This window comes from Blennius ocellaris (assembly GCF_963422515.1).
Source record: "Blennius ocellaris genome assembly, chromosome: 8".
In the NCBI taxonomy this organism is placed as follows: domain Eukaryota; kingdom Metazoa; phylum Chordata; class Actinopteri; order Blenniiformes; family Blenniidae; genus Blennius; species Blennius ocellaris.
In genome coordinates this window covers 14,021,064-14,043,365 of record NC_137657.1, presented here as the reverse complement: position 1 = coordinate 14,043,365, position 22,302 = coordinate 14,021,064, and the positions used below count along the sequence as shown (strand labels likewise).

The 22,302-nt window shown below is 40.2% G+C and overlaps 1 protein-coding gene across 2 annotated transcripts in view; it reads right to left on the bottom strand.

Annotated features, from left to right (window-relative positions):
* Positions 1-7,953: 7,953 nt before the first annotated feature.
* grik5 (glutamate receptor, ionotropic, kainate 5) overlaps positions 7,954-22,302 on the bottom strand; it is a gene marked incomplete at its 3' end in the record, with an annotated part of 47,145 nt that continues 32,796 nt past the window's right edge. Inside the window, exons 15-19 of one of the 2 annotated variants that reach the window (XM_080500671.1) lie at positions 20,183-20,348; positions 18,254-18,479; positions 13,130-13,258; positions 9,978-10,144; positions 7,954-8,580 (exon numbers count right to left, since the gene is read on the bottom strand). In XM_080500671.1, coding sequence (XP_080356797.1) covers positions 7,954-8,580; positions 9,978-10,144; positions 13,130-13,258; positions 18,254-18,479; positions 20,183-20,348 — 1,315 coding nt within the window. The remainder of the gene's footprint in view (positions 8,581-9,977; positions 10,145-13,129; positions 13,259-18,253; positions 18,480-20,182; positions 20,349-22,302) is intronic. The other variant, XM_080500672.1, reaches the window with a different exon arrangement.

Below are 22,302 nucleotides of genomic sequence, written 5' to 3'. Positions count from 1 at the left end.
GTAAAAAGTGAGCAGGAGATCATCAAACAACAGTAACTGTGGAGGTCAGCTACGGTTACAGCTTGTATGTTACTTTCTTATTCTTTGTCTTAAATTTTAAAACTATCTCAAATCAATTGTCAATCAAAACCTTTCTCTCATCTCACTAAATCAAGTACTTTCTTACGTTGGGATTAATTATTAGCCACAACAAATTTCTGAATTATCTTTAAAAAACATCACATAAAAACAGCCACAACACTGAGATAGGTTTTGTTTTGTCTGTCTCTGTGGTTTGAAGGAAATATCAAAAGGAAATTGGTATTAAAGTGAAGTTCCTGAGATTACCCAAAGTACAAAATTACAAGAAACATCATAAAAGCCACAGAGAGATACAACTTTTTTTTTAACTACTGAAGCTGAAATGAAGGAAATAGAAAACATAAATTGCCAGGGTGAGTAAACACATCAGGTTAGGGGAAGAAGAAGACCAGATTTGAAAATGAAAAACTGAACGAGATACAAGCTCGTACACAGGGGCACAGTGGTAAACTCTCGTCTCACCGCATCAATAAACTCGGGCCTTTCTGTGTGACGTTTGCGTGTTTTTTTCCTTTGAGTGCATGAAATTTCTGTTTCCTCAAAACAGTAAACAAAAACATGCATTTGAGAGAAATTGGTGACTTTGACTTGTTGTCAATGTGCGTGTCTCTGTGTGAGCTGCGCAGGCGGTAACTTGTATTCGAGATAGTCAGGTGGGATCGACTAATGACGCCCGCAACCATAAACTCTCTGAGGAGCTGCAGAAGAAGCGTGAATAGATGTTCCAAGCTATTTTAAATTGAGACAGGAAATAATCATACCTCATTCATTTTGACATTCCCTCACCTGTTTTTAGACGGGTTATTTTCTTTATTTGATTGCAGCAGAAACACAGACGAGAGAGAGGAGAAAGGGTATGACAGGCATCAAAGGTGCCACTGTGTGGAGTCAAATCCTGTTGCAGTTCACCCTCGGGCTGCAGGGAAGGCTCAACCGTTTCCTTTGCTGAGACAAAATTAGATCCTTAATTCTCCACTTAGCTGTAATTGTTCTCCACTAAACTGTCTGGACGTTATAATATCGAGCAACTAAAATGTGTCTGAGCTGCTATAATTTGAATTTCAGCTTAATTTGAGGTTCAGGAGGTTTTGTGAGTGAAGTCTTTCAGATTTATCTTCAATGCTGCCTGACGCTATCCTCGAATGACTCTGGCTTTAATGTAGAAACACAGTTTTTATAGTCCAAAGTTGGGGCTCCAGCACCTTTTTAATGTAGTCTGCATGTTTCCCTGTGTATGTGGGAGTTTCTGCTGGTACTGCTGTTTCTTTACGCATAGATATGCATTTGAAGTTAACTGATCACTTTCAATTTCCTGACGTTGAATGTGCTTGTGGTTGTCCAGAGTGTGATCGACCCTAAGTTAAATGAAGCAGTATAGAAGATGGATGGGAGAACGAATTTGGACGGGAGCCGTCACCCTCTTAATCCAAAGACCTGAGTCGATTTTCACATTATTGAAAAAACTGAACCCTACATAGAAATATAGAATGTGTTATTTTAAAATGACATTATCTCTTGATTTACGCAAAAATACAAGGCCAGTAATCACAATCTTGACATATACGTCTAGACTGTGGTGATAAAACATGATGATCTGTGAAACTGAGGTGGCTGACACCAATATTTTAGTCAAAAAAATGACTTTTCGTTTAGGAAGTCAATGGTATTCAGCCTTTTCTTTTTCTGTTCCATTAATTTGCACACGTTTGAGCAGTATCTTTTTTTTGTTGTTATTTTTATTTTGTCCGAAGAGACAGTGTTTTCCAGCCTAATTCTGAAATAATTTGCCATGTGGCTGCATTGACATTGTGATGTGTTGGTTGGGAAAAACTAGTCCCAGTCTGGGCTGTCAAGTCTAAGTTGTTTTGTTGTGTAACTGTAACGACTTCAATAACAGAACTGTGACAGAAAAAAAACAAAAAAAATGGCACAATCTGGTTTCTTTCGACAATTGAAGGTTTTGTCTTGACAGGAACTGACTGTACATTTAATTCAATGTGGCCTGCAGTGTTACTGCACCTGTATTTATACCATGCGTAAAAAACCAGCACAATCTATAGAGACCTTGTGGGAAGCTCTCAGGTCTTACAGCTGTGTACATTACAGCCTGCACAGAGTACAAAAGGCTTGAAACTGACCTTAGTGTCAGGCAGTTGATGGCAGTCTGTACTTTCAGCTATTTATTTATATTGAGTGCTTTCAAATCTGTTTATTGCACCTTCCCTTGTTTCCTCCCTCAGTCTTAATAAATAGATTTAAAAATCTGAAATCATGATGTTTTGTGTTCCTTATTAGTAGCCCATAAATGTAGATATGTTATGTTTGGGAGTCAACAAATTTTGTTTCTAGGTCTCGAGCTGAGAAAGTTTGATATAGCGTGATATACACCGGTAACATGTTGATGCCTTTATTGTCATAGAAAAATAATATTTTTCTGCAAAATGAGCTATTCCAAGTCAGGGATGAGCAACCTTCAGTGTTGGGGAGGCGATAAAAAGCTCATCTTCACCAGCAGAGGGAAAAAGTAAATTTATGAGAACTGAATGAACGAGACTATCAGGTCTCTGATGTCTCTCTTCTTAATGAACATGGATGTATTTTCTATTATATACTTAAAAATATACTAAAAAAAAAAAAAAAAAACATCATCCTACTATTACCTGTGAAACCAATACTTTAATAATATTGGAAATGTATGTGGAGCAGGGAAAACGTCTGTTCATTTTCTCATGTCTTTTTAAAAGGCCTTTTATTATTTACATTATAATATATTTGCTAGAAAATTCAAAAGCAGAAACTTGAAAACAAAGAGACATGCAGCAATAGGTCTGTTTCAATAGTTTTATTCCAAAAGAAGTCTGTGTGTCTATAGGTTTGAACAACAGGGCGAGTGCTCTCAACAACAGCGACTTCGTACCACCATCCCGACACCTCCCACCCCCCCATCCCTCACCCACAAGCACACGGCAGAGCTTCTTGCTCTTCAATAGGAATAATAACAATTTAATCATAATATTCATCAGTTTTAATAATCCATTTAGCACTAGTATAGAAATATGAAAAATACCAAAGAAAATAACATAATAGTAAACAAAAATGTTCTATTTTGTTTTAGGACTTTTCAGACAACCCATTTGATGCGTTTTGTGACCCTCCCTCCCCTTTCCGATTCACATTGGTAATATTTTGGGTAATGTTTCGTCCTGCCTCACCGCAGCAATGCCTTTCAGTGTGAAAATGCTTTCAGCTGATGGTTTAAAGCTGCAGGTTGCCACTCAATAGCTATGTCATGCTGTCACATATCAAGTTTTCTGAATTTATGAGACCTAACAAAGATGTGAATATGACAAAAAAAAACACACAAAAAAACTGTGGATTTACAGACTTCAGGCAACAAAGGGGAGATGTTGTGGGTGAGTGTGTGTGTATTTTTTGTTGTTGTTGTTGTTTTTGTTCTTTTGTATGCAAACAGCGACTACTTATGGGAGAGGTTGTCTGGTGTTGCCCTGTCAGCATTGTGAACACAATGGCAGAGGTAAACTGAAGGAGAGAGAGAGTGAGAGGCATCAGATCAGGCCGGCTTCTGCTGACAGTAATCATTCAGGGAAACAGCATAATGAGTGCAAACAATGTTATCACTGGTTATCTGGAGCACAACAAATCTGCCGCACTGCAAAACGCATAATTTGGTGGAGCAAAGCAATATTAGCCTCCATAACAATGCCTGTATTATTTTATTTTATTTTTTTAAGAAGGATTAGTAAGAGGTGCATATTACCTCTTGGACTTTGCATTAATGCCCTACGGCTGGCTTTCAGCTGGGAGGGGTTCCAGGACAGATAGATGAATGAGTGGGGAGTCAGTGAGGAATCATGTTTTTTTAGCTGCAATTGCAGCTCCTGCTGTTTGGAAATATCTGAGAAAACAGCGTGATTCTCCTCAGTTAAAGGTTAAAACAGCTGGAAGCCTCATGTGTGCTGGGTGAGACTCATGGACGTACTGTACGCCAAAAAAAAAAAGTATGATTCCACTGTTAGGTTGCAGGAGAGGAAATAAAAAGACATTTATGTTTCCGGGAAGCCAGAAAACAGCTCCTATGAATTGAGAATCTGCTCCTGAAAATGATTACATTCATAAGTTCTGCTGTCAGGAGAATAAGCAAGGGGACAAGGACTAATAGGAAAACACGAAAACAATCAACAAGGTGAGTTTATGAGAGTTTTGCATTGAAGATGTTGCATGTAATAACTCTAAAGTCTTCCAGATTTCTGTAACACACCAACCACACAGTCATTATATATATATATATATATATATATATATATATATATATATATATATATATATATATATATATATATATATATATATATATATATATATATATATTACACAAACCACAACCTAGAGTATCAAAGTCCATTAAGGAGTGAATCATTCATCAGGGAATAATGACTAAGCAACAGGTTCAATGGATGCTGATGAGTCACTGACCTGCAGAAAAAACGAATGCAGCACATGATAATGATGTGAAATCAACACGTCATCCTGGGTCTCCTGTTTGCAACCAACTCCCTGCAAACATAATGCATATGTCTCTATCGCAACTAATGTGGGATTGAAACTGCTGCATGAGCGAACCACAGCAGGTATCTGTCATGCATTAAAGCCAATAACTGGATTATTTCATTTTTCTACTATGAACATAAAACTGTGTCACTTGTCATCCAAGCCACCAGACGATTGAGGATAATGACATATCATCTGATTATACTCACATCCTTAAATCTGGCACACATACAGTGCCATTTTCAAATGACAAAATTAAAACAGCTGGGCACTTCACATTTCAGCAGATGTTACTGAAATGGTAGTAAATGGTGTATTTATTAGGGCCTATTTCCAGGCACAGACGAATCTGCTTGTGAATATTTCGAGGTTAAAAGACTGTGAGTGTGTCACATAATTAAAGAAAATATTTCCATATTCAACAGCACGTCAGGCAAATACTGTTTATTGGATTTAATCATTGCTGGTTTTGGTCTTTTCGCGCAATCTGCTGATAATTAGAAAAATAGATATTTAGATATAGATGTATGATTTCAATATTTGCTGCAACATATCATCTACAGTGATTTTGTGTGAAAGCTGAGGCTTCTCTGAAGGGTTATTGTCTAGTGGGGCAAATCATTGGCAAGAATATGAAGATTTCACAGTTTCAAAGAAGCGCATGGAATTAACAATATGAGATACATGTACATAACTGTATATATATCTCATAAACTGTGCCCAAATATTGTTATAAAAGAAAGAAAGATGACTGAAGTGTTTTCACATCAAATTCTTGTATTTGGGTAAAATGATGGATGTCTGAGGACTGGAATCAGGTGTTTACTAATTCTACATTCAATAGGAAGACATGTCTGGATACTGAAACTCTCAGTTTCCAAATCTCTGGAACATGTCCGCTTTTTTCCTTCAATTTGTTTCCTTCAACTACCGCAAATATGTGAATATACAAGAATCAATATCTTTTGGGCATTGCTTCAGTCGTCTCTGCCATTAAAAGAGTGCAGGAAAAAAACAAAAACACCATTTTAAGTCCAAGTTCAAAAGTGAGATTTGCAGGCGAACTATTAGACCCTCTTGGCCGGCTATTTCGGCCCCATGACCTTCTTTGCAAAGTGCAAAAATAAAAATAAATAAATAAATTCTTCAACAAATGTAACTGCCGTCCCTAATTTGTCAACTGAGTTTGGCACCTTTTCTTATCTTCACGTCTTCACAACACTGACCCCAAAAAGGCCGTATTGTCCTCAGGAGACCAGTGACTCAACAGTGGAGGCTGGCTACCTTATTGCTCGTGAAGCAGCAGTAGCATCAAAGCTAAACTGTGTGTAATGAGAGGCGACAGGCTTTTTCCGTCACTAGCCCAAAGAAAAACACTGCAGAACAGAGGATTTTTAGATCTGTTCGCAGAGTCAAGTCATTTGTTGGCTGTTCAGCTGCGAAAACATTTGAAGTCATAATACAAACTGCAAATAAATGACAGAATTTTTGTCCATTTCAGTGTTTTATGCTCCAGTGGGCATTGTGACAAATTATATAGTGTTCAGACTTCTTTAAATTTTTATCTTGTTTCAGTTTTGCAATCAGATTGTTTGGTAAAAGCTGTAGATTTCCTCATGATCATACTGGAAATGTCGTTATTATGCTTTCACTTAAACTTTGCTGGTCCGCCTCACGGACCAGCAAACTTTAAATTCGGTTCTACGAGGGTCCGGGACTTAAAAAGAGTTTTAACACCCCGGCTTTGAATGCTTTGACGACGCAGCGTCAACTCTGGATTGTGGAACATTATGCAACATTAACAACGTAATTAAAAGAGCCAGTCTGAGTGAAAAAAAAAATGTATTTCTTCCAAATCTATTTATCAGCATGGATTCCTGTGTTCACGGCCCCTGCTGAATGAGTCCCCAGCCACCGATGGGAGTAATTAGGCGATCAAAAGCTTGAGACAGTATTGACAAGGCTGTGTTGAGTCTATCACTCTGGCAGGAGCCGCTGTTGCGGACGGCCAAGTCAGTCTGCCGAACAGAGAGAAGGGAAGGAACTGCAGCCACAGCCTGCTGGCACGTTAACAAGCCCCTTAAAAGATGCCCAGAATTAACAGATCAGGACAGATCTAATAATGGAAGTAGTTCAGTGAGGGATTTCTCATTCAAATCCTGTGGTGTCCTTTTCACTCCGGCTCTTTCTGTTCTTCCCTATCGCGCCTCTCTGTCTCGCCCAGTCTCTCTACATCTCTTCTACGCTGTGTGAACAGAGGTGAAAAAGAAGTAAAGGCTTGGCAAGCGTTGCCCAGGATAACGAGGGACATTAATTTCACATTTCAAAGCCTTTTGCTTGCTCGCTCGCTCGCTCGCTCCTCTCTCTCCGTTCTTTTTTTTTTTTTTTTTTTCCTTGTGGATGTCTGATTATCTAACAGTAAGGCTTCTGTAGCCGGGTACACTGGTTCTCCTCATTTGAGCAGTTAGAGACAGACTCACAGGAAGCACAAATTTTACACACACACTCACACACACACAGATTCACACTCACACACACACAGTGTAAAGAAAGGCGGACCAACAGTTTTCTCTGCTACTGTTTGCATTACGTTGTCTTGAAGTCAATTCCTCCAACTTCCCCGAGTCTTTTTTAGCTATGGGACGCAGGGAGGGACACAAAACTCTTGAACACATTAAGCCGTTGTCAAGTTTCTTTGTATGTTATAATCCACCATACTGTCACACATAGTCTGTATTTTACTCTGTAATTCCCACTTAGAACAATGGTAACAAAACAAAGACAAAAAAAACAAAAAAAACAACAGGAAATAATTCTCTGGGAGTCGTTTAGTCGCTGTTTTAAATCACATACAGACACAGTATGTCCTCCAGCAAGGTTTCATTTGACTAAAGGGATAGTTCGTTCCCAGGGTAGAAAGCCAGCAGCCACCAGTTTGAAGGTGAAGTGAGAGAGGAGTAAAGAGACAAAAAGAGGCCGTCTGGTCATGTGCATTTCTTCTCAGATTAATCCAAACTGAAGTGTTTGCAAAGAGCTTTACGGATGATCGTCTCATAGTTAGTTTCATATCTGCAGGCTTCAATCTCTGCTGGAAAAAAGAGTTTTTCACGATTATTCTCCACATGAAGGTCATCTCACTTCCTCTCGGCTGCGTTTGACTCCTTACAGTTTTTTTTTAACTCCTTCTCTCTCATCCATCACGTTTTTGTCCTCAGATGAATTTCAACTTTGACCACAGTGTTTCTCTCAGCAGCAAAAGTGTCCCTTCACTGGCTCTCACCCCTCCCCCAGATGCCCCCGGTCTCAGTCCTGATCCCCCAGCAGGTCTGTGGCGTTGCTGCTCTGTGGAGGTGGAATGGGTCGAGGAGTGTGAGGCGGGGGGCTGTGATTCTGTCGTCTCGGGCTGGGCCCACCTCCGCCCTCACTGTCTGTGTTGGAGGTTGATGGGGGCGGGGGCGGAGGTAGCCGGGGCAAGGGAGCGGATGAAGGGGGTATTCTTGTCGAGGCCGACCCTATACTGCTGCCCGACCTCAGGCTCTGGATCCGCCGGCACTCCTGGCAAATCCTCACGTGGGTGCAGCTCCGGGCAGGCAGCATCACAGGGGTGGGGGCAGGTGGAGGCGGGGTGGTGTTGGCTCCCAGCGGATCGTCGAGTATCCGTTGGGGCCCGGGACCCAGATCGGGAGGCCCCGTCCCTCCTGCTCCACCTCCAGCTCCACCTGTCAGGGGACCAGCTCCGCTGTACAGCTTGCCATTGCTGAGTCGCATCTCCCGGACCAGGCGCAGCGGCCGCGGGGCCCCCAGGGCAATGCGGGTGGGGTGGCGAAGGGCTGCTGAGCTGTTCAGGGGCCGACGGCGGCGCATCCGGGAGCTCTTCTTACAGGAGACGGCGTTTCTGAACTCTGTGATCATCTCCTGACAGACAGACACCTGGAGAGGAGAAGGGAGGAGGGAGGAAAGACGGAAAGACGGAAAGACGGAAGGGGAGGAAAAGGAAAGAAGGCAAAGGTAGGAGGGACGCCACAGACACAGAGTAGGCAGGCAGCAGAACAAGAAAGTGGAAACGCAGTACATAAATAGGAGGGCAGAGGGGATACAGGAAGATTGAAAAGGAAAGTAAAAAAAACCAACAAAAAAAACAAAGAAAAAGAACGAGGCGGCAACAAGGCAGAAGAAAGACACAGTAGGCATGGTTTAAACAAAAGGAGTTGCAGGAGAAGCGAGGTCACAGAAAACAACAAATGGAGAGATGGTTTGAACATAGAAATGAGGAGGAGACGGGAAGGATGTGGATATGGATAGAGATGGGAGAATATCCAAGGAGCAGAGATAGTTATTACAATTCAAACACAGAGGACACCAAAATGTTGCTTAGTTTACGGGCACTTCATTATGGCACTATGAACAAACAGGCAGGCCTGCAAACTCAGCAGCACATTTACAAAAGCCATCAGTCGTACAGCAACAATGCAAACCCTCACACACACACAGACACACACACATTAAGACACAACCATAAGTGTTTTTTTTTATCATTCCAACAGCGTGTCTACTGTAATTTGCACACATGATGAACAAAATGCACCGGCATGTCCACTACAAATAAACATTCCCATTGAAATTATGATTGAAAAGAATAAAGTCAAAGAGTCATGTGCTCACACAAACAGAAACAGTACTCGTTTTTGGAGAACAGACACTGATGGCCGAATGGCAGGAGGTGTGTGTTAGAGAAGAAGAGATAAGAGGGAGACGCACAGTGAAATGGGTGAGAGGAAATCCAACAATGGAAACGAAGAATACCAGCGTACATGTGAGGCATGTAAAAGAAGATACATCGTGACATTTAATGCCAGGGAGAAAAGATCACACTCCTTCTTTATGCAAGCAAATATTGGCACTTCTCAATATTGCTTACTCGTACTATCATGTTTAGTTCACAAACACTTGCTGCCATACTGTTAAAACACTGAACACTAAAAAGAGCACAGTGACATCAAACCAGGCAGGACATGCAATCGAGTTCTCCATTTCCTCTCAAAGTTTTGAACACAGTTGCAGTTCAGCGCTGCGCACGTCTCAGCTCACATGCAGGTAACTTCAAATGTTGTTGCACGCACAAAACACCAAATGGAGGTAAAAGCTGACGACAAAGAAATCTACTCATTGTCTCTCTCTCTCAGACACACACACACACACACAGACACACACACACACACACACACACACACACACACACACACACACACACACACACACACACACACACACACACACACACAAAACAACATAATCAGAAGGGTTGGCGGGATGCCATGGGAACCTACTGGGGTGTGTCTGTGGGGTCGGCGAGGGCAGGTATGGGGGCATACCTCATCTGTCTCTGCCGAGCGGCGTGTCGACCACACAAACTCCATAATGGCCACAAACACGGCAATGATGAGGCCACAGATCAGCACCACAAAGATGCCCCCAATGTTCTCCATGCCCAGACCTGGGAGTGTGCCACAGGAGACAAATGTTATAGAATTGCACAAACAAACCAACACCGGTTCACTAGTAACAGGATGAACAGGGCAGTCTGAGGAAATTGTTTTACAAAGTCCTCTGTGGGGTTAAACGATTGTTTTTTTGTTCTTTTTCTGCCCCACAGAGAATTAGAGACCGACAGTCTTCCAGCATCACGAATCATAAAATTGAGATTTTAAAATCGACACCACATAAAACACACTCCGTCCTGTCCTTGGCCTTTTCCTGCAGATAATTACAATGACAAAGTCCCAAAACTATTAAAAAAAAAAGAGGATAAAAAAATATGAATATGTTTAACAGAGAAGGGATGAGTCTTGCAGGACACACAGGTTTGTGATAAATGTTGTTGTCTGAACAACGAGCAAACAGTAAAATTATAGGAGAAACAATCAGGATGACAAACGGCTAGATGAATTGGAAACTCTTTAAAAATGTCACTAAATCTGGCTCCTCTGCCAGACAACCGGTGGAGAAAGAGAAAATAACAAGTGGTGCACAAAATAGTCTCTCTTGCATCTCTTACGTCAACGCTATTTATACAAGTCATGATGTTACGGCTGCTCGTGCTGTACATCCATGTGCATGTAGGAGATTGTTAAACTTTTCTGCATCATGGTTTCTAATGGAAAAGCATTTCCTTCAGAAAATGCAATCTTTTACTGCTTTCACTATGTTTTTATTGTTTTATTTTGCTTTTACTGTTTTTGCTGTTTACCATTTTTACTGTTTTTACGTTCTCATAACTGCTGCACATATAAAATCGCCCTTCAAGGGACAAATAATAAAGTTGAAGTGGAATCTTTCTCTGGGGCTGTGTTCACACTTGTCACGTTTGATCCGGTTAAAATACAATATATAATTGCAGTTAATTCTGTCCATCTGTGGAAGTATAAATGTTTTCATCTGCAGCCTGATTCACATCAAACAAACAAACAAACAAACCAAAAGAAGGCATGTTTGCAAAGCAACTAATGTGCACTTCAGTTAAAGTTAGAGCATGAATGCAGCACAGACCAAAGAGCTGTAGGAGGACCAGACACAGGATGTGACACACTCCACGGGTTCTGTATATTCACAGTTTATCATAGTTGATGGACATAACCGAGAAGTTCCTGCAGCCGATTTCACTACTTTATACATTTAATAGGCTGTGGGTGAGTTCTTGTACAAATCATCCCTCCATAACCCAACATACATTACGTGGCATTTATATAAGCACACAAAATTGTTGTTGAAGTTACATCAGAAAATACACGTAACCTTAGCTGTACAGCAGGACTTTCTTTTTTTAAAACATCTTTTGGACTGATGTCAAAACTGTTACAATGAGCATGAAGCAAACCGGATACATGTAGACCTTTGTCCTTTTTGTTGCAGCGCAACTCTAACGACTGTGTAACTGTATAACTGTTCATAGCTCTGACTGATTATCATACATTCTGGTTCTAATGTTGTGTCACTGCTGTCCAAACCGTATTCCCAAGTCTAAGAAGCACACCGAGACTATTTGAAAAGCAGCTCCAAGATTTTCCTGTGACAGTTTTCAGAGGTAACATATTATCTCATAGCAGATTCTTGTGCGCAACAGAAGAATTCCTGCAACTGTCTTTATACAATTTGGGAGCTGCCTTCAAGTGGTAAATTCACTTTGCTTATACAGCACATTTTGCCAGTTCAGCAGTCTGAATAAGATTGAAATGATCCATCCCTGTCACTCATTAACGTCATCAGTACAGAATAACTCCGGGTGCAGAGTCACTTTCACGGACGGTTTGACTCATGGTTTGGGTTGAAGTGGAGGATTCTAACAGCTAGATCTTTTATTGGAAAAAACTATTTTTTTTCTAAAAATCTGTTTCGTTTGTGGAATGAGTCCCTAACTGCTACATCCAGCACCGCAAAATACGACAACATGTGTTTTATAACGTTTATCCTCATACACAACATTGTTGTGAAACATGTGCTGCAGAAGCGGCTGTAAAACATGCACTTTTTATATCTTTATGTGTGACGTTTAAAATGTCAGTGTGAGTATAAAACATACTCACACTGAGTGTAACTAAACCCCCCTCCCCAAAAAGTGTTATATAACCCTTTGTTCACACTTAATACGTTACTAATTGCTGTGGTCTGACAACATAATGTGAGGTGTTTGTTTTTGGACAAAAAGAAATACAGAGGTTACCACGTACTTAGTACTTATGTTTAGTTAAGAAAACCAAGTAATATATATGCGCCTTTTGTTGATAGTCTGAATTTCTTCCTTTGGGTTTAGCATAAGACCTCTAATGACTTCCCTGTCCTGATCTTTGGTCTTCCGTGGTCACAGGCCGGCCTGTGGAACAATCGGCGGGGAGTTGACAGAGCGAATGGCCGTCACCACTCAGGGAGACTCCAACAAAAAAAAATGCTGTCATGCTGCATTAAGCAAAATATGACACTCAGTATTTTCGAAGCTTGAGTTGTGGCTTCACTTCTGACCGGTGTTTTTTCAAGCATGTCTCCTGCAAGTACCTCAGCTCTATGTAAGTGCAATATTAACTCGCTTGAGTGCTCTTTCAATTGAATTAAAAAATTCAAATGGCCCGGGATGAAGTGGCTGAACGAGTAACAGAATTATGAGACTTTGAAACACATCTGACAGCAACGGCATCAACACAGTTTCATTTTTATGATCTCTGCCGGTCATACAGTCGCAGACTTTCAGCACTCGTGCTCATTTAACACACACGTGTAAACAGACAAGTCTCTGCAATAAAATTCACATTACCCACCACCTGAGACAAAGAAAAGACATTTCTGAAAGTGGATTGTGCAAAGCACCCTTCACAAGGACATTAGGTTAGGCATTAGCCATTAGTTGGACTGTAGTGGAGAGTGAGGAGACTATTAGTGTGGACATTATAGAGAAGGAGGGAGAGGAGCGGCACAGCTGCGGTCGACTCACCCTTGGCACGGTGGTCCTCCTCTTTGGGACATTGGCCTCCCTCCCACCACCTCCTCTTCAGTATCTCCAGACGGTTATTCTCCTGCAGCTGGAGAATGGCCAGCGTGATCTCATCTCTGAACGGAGATCCTGGCAAGTGACGGGAAAGCGGGATGAGAGCAAGTGGTGGACAAGATGCAGTGCAAGAGCTCCGACAATAGAGAGGAAGATTTCAAAAGAGGGGAAAAACATGGAGAGGAGAAGAGAGGATACAGTAGCATAAAGAGAGAGAAAGGCTGGAGCAGCTTTGAATCTGGCTACAAGTGAACTTGTGGTGACTACAAAGCAAGGATTAGTGTGAGATAAACAGCGAGATTACAACCAGACAGAGACAATGGTACAGCTGCTGGTCAGACGGCATACAAAGTAGGTTACCAAAAGGATCCCCTTCAACAGCACAGGAACAGGTTTGACAAGGTGTTTAATGAGAAATTATACATAGATTTCATCAGCAACCATGGTGATATCTAATCTGAATGATAACCAAGAGACAGTGCTTGTCAGAGAAGCATTCACTATGGGAAGTGTGGACAGCTGTTCAGAGGATTATCAGAGGAAAGGGTGATGGTGCTTCTTAGAGGAGATTAGTCAAAATCAAAGACAAGAGAAAGAAAGTATCACACCAACATACAGGAGGGATGGGCTATCAGAGGACAATCAAAACAAGGGGAATGCTTTGAAAATGAAAATATTTTCAAAACAGGCACAACAATAAACAACAGCTCAAAAAAGGGAATTTGTTCAGCAACAACTGCAAACATCAATTATAAACCTTCAAGAAAAAAAAAAACATTTGTTATTCCTTCTGCTAAATTCTTCATGAGCAATAACAAATAGGCAAGGCCGTTTTATATTGGTGTGTCTTAACAGGGCTCATTGCATCCATCCATCCATCCATTATATTTTTGCCAGTATTTACCGGCATATATTAGGACATTCCTTTTGATAGTTTCACATACAGTAAATAGACAGGTCATCTATAACAAAGTTTTACAGGACCTGTTAAAACCATCGTTAAATTAAAGGTTGACAACATCTGTACAGCAAATAAGTATCACTTTCATCCCCCTCTTGATTGACGTGTGTGATGATGAGCTGGTTTGTCTTCTTTTTTCTTAACCCTGTCAGCAGCAATAAAGCGGCACGGCCATGTTACTTATTTGTTATTGTCATTTCAACCCTGTAAACTGTGAAATTGGACCTTTCCAGCTGGTAGCTCTCTCAGTTCAGAGCAGGATAAATGCAGCATATTTCCAATTATTTCCTGGTTGTCTTCAGAAAGTCGCTGCTCAGATAAGATTACAAAGTCCTTTAAAACTCCTTTTTTTCTCACACTTTGCAAAACTAAGCTCTTTAGATTATGCTCAACAGCCAGAAGTTCATAAGCAACGGGATTTATATTTATATAGGATTATTTTCGTAAACTATTCATGTAAACTGAATTATCCATATAATATCTGCATGACAATATGTATGGGGGGAAAGAATATCGAAAGAGTGTATTTATGGATTTTCATCCTTTTTCAGTTTCTGACAAGGCTCATTTACAACACGTTGGCCTGCTTGGCCTGAGCTGTCTTTTCTTTCACACTGCTGGTCAATAAGAACAAGTGTAGCCATGACTGACTGCTTCATTAGTGCAGATCACTGTGATTTCGTGACATCTTCTCAATGCCTTGGAAAGGATTCGTAGACAAGCAATTATCTCCATGTTTGTTAATTCCAGTAGAAATGGGAACTAATGCCACTGATAAAAAATAAATCAACCACTTACAAGACATTTTTCAGATCTAATCTGAGAGCTCAGGCACAGTTACACGTGTCTATTTAGCATAATTGATCTCGTGCAGGTGTTTTTGCTGCTCCCACTGACAATTAATGAGTTTCCAGTCTTTTTTGTTGATTGAGTTTACATTTTTACACCTCAGATCACTCGTTCACCCTTCTTCCTCGCCGTCTGACATGCACAGCCACGATGGGCCTCCTCCTCCTCCTCCTCCTCCTCAGCCGGGCCGACAGAGAGAGTGTTCATCGTCTGTTAGACTGTTGTTAGACTGTTGTCCCCAAAGAGGTCACTGGGGCTATAGGTGACCCACTTCACTCTCGTCTGTAAACAGCTCCTAACTAATGATGCTGCTATTTTGGGATAGAAAGAATGTAGCTTAAGAAATCTCACCTTGAAATTTAATATCGTCTTTTGACATCAGAAATTAAGGATTTTTTAATGTGGGTGTTTTTTCTATGTACATTAAATCCACTAAATACAGTGGAAACTATTGATACCTATCTAATGTGGTTTTTGTGTTGATTTATCAACCTGCATAACAATCTACCTGCATAACGTTCATTCATTCATTCATTTATTCATTTCTAATAGATTGAAAGGGTTGAAGTTTAATTTATTCCTTCCGCCATCAGGCTTCCTGGTGCTACTGAGACCATTGGGTGTTATACAGTTTTGAATTGATGTACTTATTAATTTAACACCTGCATACTGTAGTTTGGGTGCAGTGGTTTGCACCCTCATCTCACAACTTGTCACCACTGGTTCAATTCCCAGCTGCACAGCCTTCCTGCATGTATTTGCATGCTCTTCTTGTGATTGTGAGCGTTTTCTTCGGGCGTCCCACACAAAATCCACAGACATTACATTGAACGTATGACTCCAAATTGCTCGTGTGTGATGTATGTGACCTGTCTGTGTTTGTGCACGTTGAAGTGCGATCAGATTCAAACCTGAAACCCTGATTTGGAAAAAGTGAATTCCTTTGAAAATAGTTGCTTTTTTTTTTTTTTGCAAACTCCGTATTTGCTGCATGGACTGCTCTCGTTTTGAAAGGTAATTTTGTCTATGACTTTGACCAACGTTTCTTCAACTGTATTTGCCATTATATTTAGGACTTCTCTTTTTTAACATGACTGTTAAATTAAACTAATAAGGCCCCTTGGGATGAATGAAGCTATTAAATCTTGAATGTGTTTTTTTTCTTTTTTTACATGTGCATTGTTAAAAGATCAAATTAGTATTGTTAAAACGCAGTATCGGTTAGTTGATGTTCAAGGTGCGATGTCTGTCTTGCCCGCTCCTTCGGCTCAGTGGATCTCGACGTACAGACAAAGTTCTCTACAAGAGGCTGTGAGATAATTAAAAATGGAAAATGAAGGTAATTAAAAGAATTCAGAGTACTCTGTTATACTACATTTTCTAATGTTTCTCTTATCAGTTTTTTTCACTCATTAAATAGTGAACTGTAATAAAATGTGTATCTTTGTGCCTCTAAAAAGCACCAAAATTAAATATTGTAATCAAACAGAGTCGCTCTATGATTGCTCACAATTCAAACACAAATATTAACCGAGTCAGTGAGCTGCTTCAACAGAAGAAAAAAAAACCCGTCATTTTATCAGAAAGCAATGTTATTACTTTATGAGGGGATGTAACTGCTTTTTGATTCCTTCACTATTTTCTGCTTTGTCTTGCCTTTTCTTTGATTGCTGCATTGTATTTCATTTTCAGAGTCACTTTGAGGCACTGTCTTGAAAGCTCCTCTTCACATGATTTTATCGTTATCATTATAAATGCATGGACCCTGTGGCAAAGAGTCAGAAGTAGTGAAGGTGTTTCCTATCATTAGAAAAACCTCAACAGATCGGGAGCTGCTTTATTGTGATGCATTGAAAACAACTTGTTTCTGTTTAAGGCTCCACTAAAATGGATTTTCTTCTCTGTGTATCGTTTGCTTGTTGAACAGCTGACTAAATCCATTGCATCCTTTAAGAGAAGCATACATAATTGATAAACTTGTCTTGATTACCAGAACACTTGTTCTGTTAGTTCACCGGCTCTCAGTTAGCGTTGTTATAACAAGACAAAAAAAATTAAGCGTGTGACATTCTTACTGGCATCACCCGAGCCTGCTGGTCATTTTACAACCGATTTGAAAACCTTATTGATAAATCGAGGCTCCAATCAAAGATACGACAGCTGTATTCACGACCTGTAACCCTGATAAGGCCAAATGATTCCTTCAGGCATGTCGGAAGCAAAAGACACAGAGAGATCGAGGGTTTTTGCCGTAGAGAACAAAGGCTTCTAAAGCTTGAGGAAACCACTCAATCACTATTGATGTTCACACCACTTTTCTCACAAAATTTCTTACGACAAAATTATTTTCACTCATAATTTGTCAGGCCTACTTTTTTTTTTTTATGTTACTGTGTTTATATTTGTTAAATGTTTCACTTGTTCAAAAGCACAGCAGAAAATAAAAGGCTATTATATAACGATGAGGCCATAAAATTCAGTCCTCAAATGAGACAATATATAAAATCTCTTTAGTTAGTCGATGCTGTAATGATTTTAGTACTTGTGATGGCTGATAGGCGAGTGTAACATGTTGATGTGACAAAGAAAAAAAAGAATCAAAGTTACTATATGTGTAAAACTATGGGAGAGTAGTTTATTTTTATCCCTTCATGTAAAGTGCAAAGTCAATTAGCCGGAGATGAGTCAGTATTTGGTGCGACCACTCTGCCTTTAAAGCAGTGTCAGTTCTTTTCAGAACACTGCACACAGCTTCTGAAGGAACTTACACGGAGGTTGTTTTCACGCCAACGTGGGGATCAAAACAAAAACCTGTTGTGGAGTCTGGTTCAGATCCTGTTGCGATCAGGGCTCTGTGGGGAACACACTATCGCTTCCAGGATCCATTGTTGTTCTTTCTGCTTAAGGTATTTCTTAATAAAGGCCGAGTGAACCTGTGAGTTTGTTTTCCTTTGCTGCAGAATATATTTGGAGCTAATCAGATGACGCCCTGTTTGTATTGCATGATGGATTAGTGGAAGTCTATTACAGCGGTCTGAAACCTTTGTGCAACTCTGCATATACTGACACTACAACACTACTTACAACACAGTCATCTTACCAGACTTAACGATCAAATAAACTAAAGAGAAAAAAAACACTATGAATCCCAAAGGGCAAGCAGGGAGAAAGAGTCTCTTTTAACAGGAAGTAGAAGTGGAGGACATATGCCGAGATCAACAAACAAAATGCGCAATAACATATATATATAATGTCATTACCCAGTGGCATGCCGATGCCGTAGCCCTTGGTGTCCAGCAGGCCTCCGATCTTTGTGAGATTACAGTTGAGGCCGCGGTGGTACTCGTTCATGGTGCTCTCCATCAGGAAGGCATACTTGGAGTTGAGCACACGGGCAATACCCTCCTCTGTGCTTTTCACAAACACACTGGGCTGCTTGGAGTTCATGTAGTTCCACATGCGCTGGTAGGTCTGATACCGGGAGTTCTGCGCAGAAATGAGAAACATGAGACAATCGTGGATTCAGCAAAGGCACCCACTTGTTCGAGTTTCCCCAACATCCGCGCAGGTCTGCCTTTGAAGGGGAGTGAAAATAGGAAGGGGGGGAAAAATGAATCAGGTGCATCCGAAATACGCAAGAAAGAGAGCAGACACGGAGCAGAAAATCTGATGTCAACAATGGCAAGCAGAGTAAAACATCAACAGGAGACAAACAGAAAAAGCAGCGAGGAAAGCAGAATGGGGTGGGGTGGGTGGGGGGGGGGGGTGAAGCAAGGTGAGCCGAGGTAACAGATTATTTGCTCGTACCGTAGCAGATGCATCACCCTTTATAAAGGAGGCAAATCGGCACAGAGACGGTGGCTTAGCACTTAACAAAATATGGCAAGCCTGAAAACAGGATTAAGTGTTTAATGTATACAATTATATGTTGCATGCCTGTGTAAGAGAAGAAAGGTAAGGAGTAGAGGAGGAGGCATTTGTGTGTTATAATGATCGAATGTTTTGTGTGTGTAGGTGTGTGTGTGTGCGTGCGTGCGTGCATTGAGCACTGAGAGTAACGAACTGTAGCAATGAAAGTGGTTTATGTCAGCAAACACAGGCCACTCCTCCTCACATCCTGAGTAACACCAACAAACACTGGAGAATGAATAGCACGTGCTTGCATATTGGCATGTTGCCATTTCCAGCGCACGCACACAAATAAACAAATGCATCCTTCAAACAGTCACCCCCACACACACCCCCGTGCTAAAACACACCTGCAAAACAAACACAAGACACACACGTGCGCGTGCACGCACACACGTGCCAGCGACGACAAACACAGATGTCGACACAGATGCCATAAACGTTCTAAAAGGCAAACAAAGGCAGTCAGCCACTTATCACAAACGCATAAAGAAAACTCAAGAGATATAGTGGTAAGTACTACAATAATAATTCACTCCATTCATAGCAGTGAAGGCAAAATCGGTAAATCTATCCAGGACAAACACTTCGCTATTTCCTGTAATGTGATAAAGGTGATTCAAGATATCAGCGAATCAAACAGGTATCAGAAAACAATGCATGCCTTTGTATATACCTATATAACCCATTAATCATCAGCGCCTCATGTGTGAAAATATGATAACCATAGAGGTCAATTTCCAACAGCTAAAGTAAATAATGGGGAAGGGAACTCAGTGGTGACTTTATCTACCAGAAATCTGCAACTCCATAAAGATGCCCGAAAAAACATTCCGCTGCCGTTTTGTAGTAGATTTTTCTCAGGCTTTACTGTGGATGCTTAAAATTGTATATCTCATTGTAATTCATTTTTACTATCATACAATGGACAACTTAGTATGAACCATTATCTCACACACGCACGCATTAAACACCTGCTAGATGCCATGTGTCACAAGCTCCCATATTGTGCCATTTAAAAAAAAAAAAAAAAAAACCTGCTATTACTGTCTTTTCATGTATAATCAAGCATGCATTAGTAGTATATTGTCATTTTCTCCTTTTTAGGTATTTTCAGTAATTATTCTGTAATTTTGAGTTCGAAATGGCTCTGGCTTCAAAACCCTCTCCCTGCACTGTACTTGATATGTATTATTTTACCTGATTACACACACGAAACATTCATGGTTTATGAATTCAATATATAAAAATCCACGTGCAGCTGCTGTAACAGGCCGTACCATGAAGAAGGTCATGGTGCTCCCTCCGTGTATGGTCCCGTATTCGATGTTGGTCTGGTCAGCCAAGTCGTCTGGGGACTCGATGGGGACCTCCATCCTCTGGACGGTCAGAAAGGCAGCCAGGTTGGCCGTGTAGGAGGAAATGATGATCAAGGTGAATGCCCACCTGTCCAGAGGCAACGGGAAAAAGAGACGGATGAAAATTTCTATCATCCATCTTCTTCTATGTACATTTTATCCAACGTGGAGTCGCAGGGAGCTGGAGCCAATCCCAGCCAGTCCATCACTGAGCCAACACTAAAGGACATTCAATCACACACACTCACACCGACGAGCGATTTAAACACACCGATTAACCCAATGTAGCGCATGAAGTTCTTCAAAGACAAATTTGTACGTGACCAAACTAATCAATGTCTTACAATATCAATATAAAGATTTTTCGCATACTAAATATATAATAAAGATGCTTCAGGCTCATGCAACAGAAACAAGTCTCAGATCAAGGTAGTTTTTTAACCTTTGTATTGTCTTCCTTCTCACCATTTCACCCTGTTTTGGCTGCTTTTGAAAAATGTGACATATCATCACAAAACTCATGTGCACATGTTTCTAACACTTTAACTAACCTTATTTTTTTAATGTGTGGTTTGACAGACCACATTTAAATAATATTCTACTTCATTTTTAATGGCTATAAGCAGAAATGTCGAATTATCTTTACATTGTTCTGATCAGAGGAAGACACATTGACAGTATAACACAAACTGTAATACCATCATATTTAGTTCAGATTCTGTGTTTTATATCATTTATTTTAATGGCAGAAAACACACTCTGAATATTGATAAAACACACATAATTCAACAAAGTCAGGTTATTTATTATATAGAAGAAAACCAAAGTGATGACGTGTTAGCTTTTAAAAACTGATTGAATTGATCCGAACACCACAGGGGATTTAAACCGGGAATCATGAAGTTAAAAAAAAAAATACAAAAATCCATATATCTGTAAAATGAGAAGAACAGAACATCACAGCAAAGCTTTTCAACTCCCAAATGAAGTGTGAATATAGACAAATACTGTGTTATCATTGATTCACACCCGGGATGAACTGTTGAACTGATGTAGCATTATATTCTTGTACATCTAAAAACTTTATTCAAAAACAGCCTCATGTGCTTAACGATGCCTAATAATATCCCTCATCATATTCAACGCTGTAATTTGCTGTTCCTGTCTCCCTCTCCACTTTATCTTCTTAGCTCTCAGCAATAATTATTTCTTTCTCAGCATGTGTCTCTTTCAGAGTCACTCTTTTGCCACGGGAGTGGGATCAGGCTAGTATTTCTGTGAGCTTAGCATTTTTTTTCTTTGTTTGCATAAAATGTTGCTGCTCAGGGACTGAAAGTTGTGCACTACAAGTCAGCTATATGCCTGAAATTTAAAATGTAAATGTCATTATCTTACAGAGCAGATTGTGCTTAAAAAAAGCCTGAAGAAAAATGCAAGTTATTGTATTTAAAATTAAAAAAAGAAGAAGAAAGTAACCCAAGTGCACCTTTAAAAGGAAGAGAAACTAAATCTGGTTCATCGTATCAATTTAGGACATATTGTCAAAATCGCTCTCACAGCTAATATATTCAAAAGTTGTTTCGAGATGCATTTATATTGTTTGGACTTCTGGTGTCTCCAGTCATAAACGTTATTTATCGCCTCTCCAATTTTAATTACCTTCAACCATTTTAATGTAATTCAGTTCGTTTTTCTTTAATCACTATTTTATTGCTTTTGTATTGTCGTCCTGCCTCCACCATTTCCAATCTGCACCACTACTTCTGTCCACGTTTTAAAAACTTACTTACAATACAAACCACACACCAAGGTGTCTAAATCATGTGTGACAGTTTAAAATATAAATTATATATATATATGTATGTATTTATATATCCATCCAGAAACGTGTTGGGAGCAGTGGCTGCCAGGTCCATTCCCTGCTTGCAGATTCATGTCTCAAACTCATATTTCAGACACAAACTGTGAAAGTTTCTCCTTCAACAGATAAAGGCAAAACCAGCCTTCTCGTGTCACACTGCTCAGACTTCTTTCTGCACAGT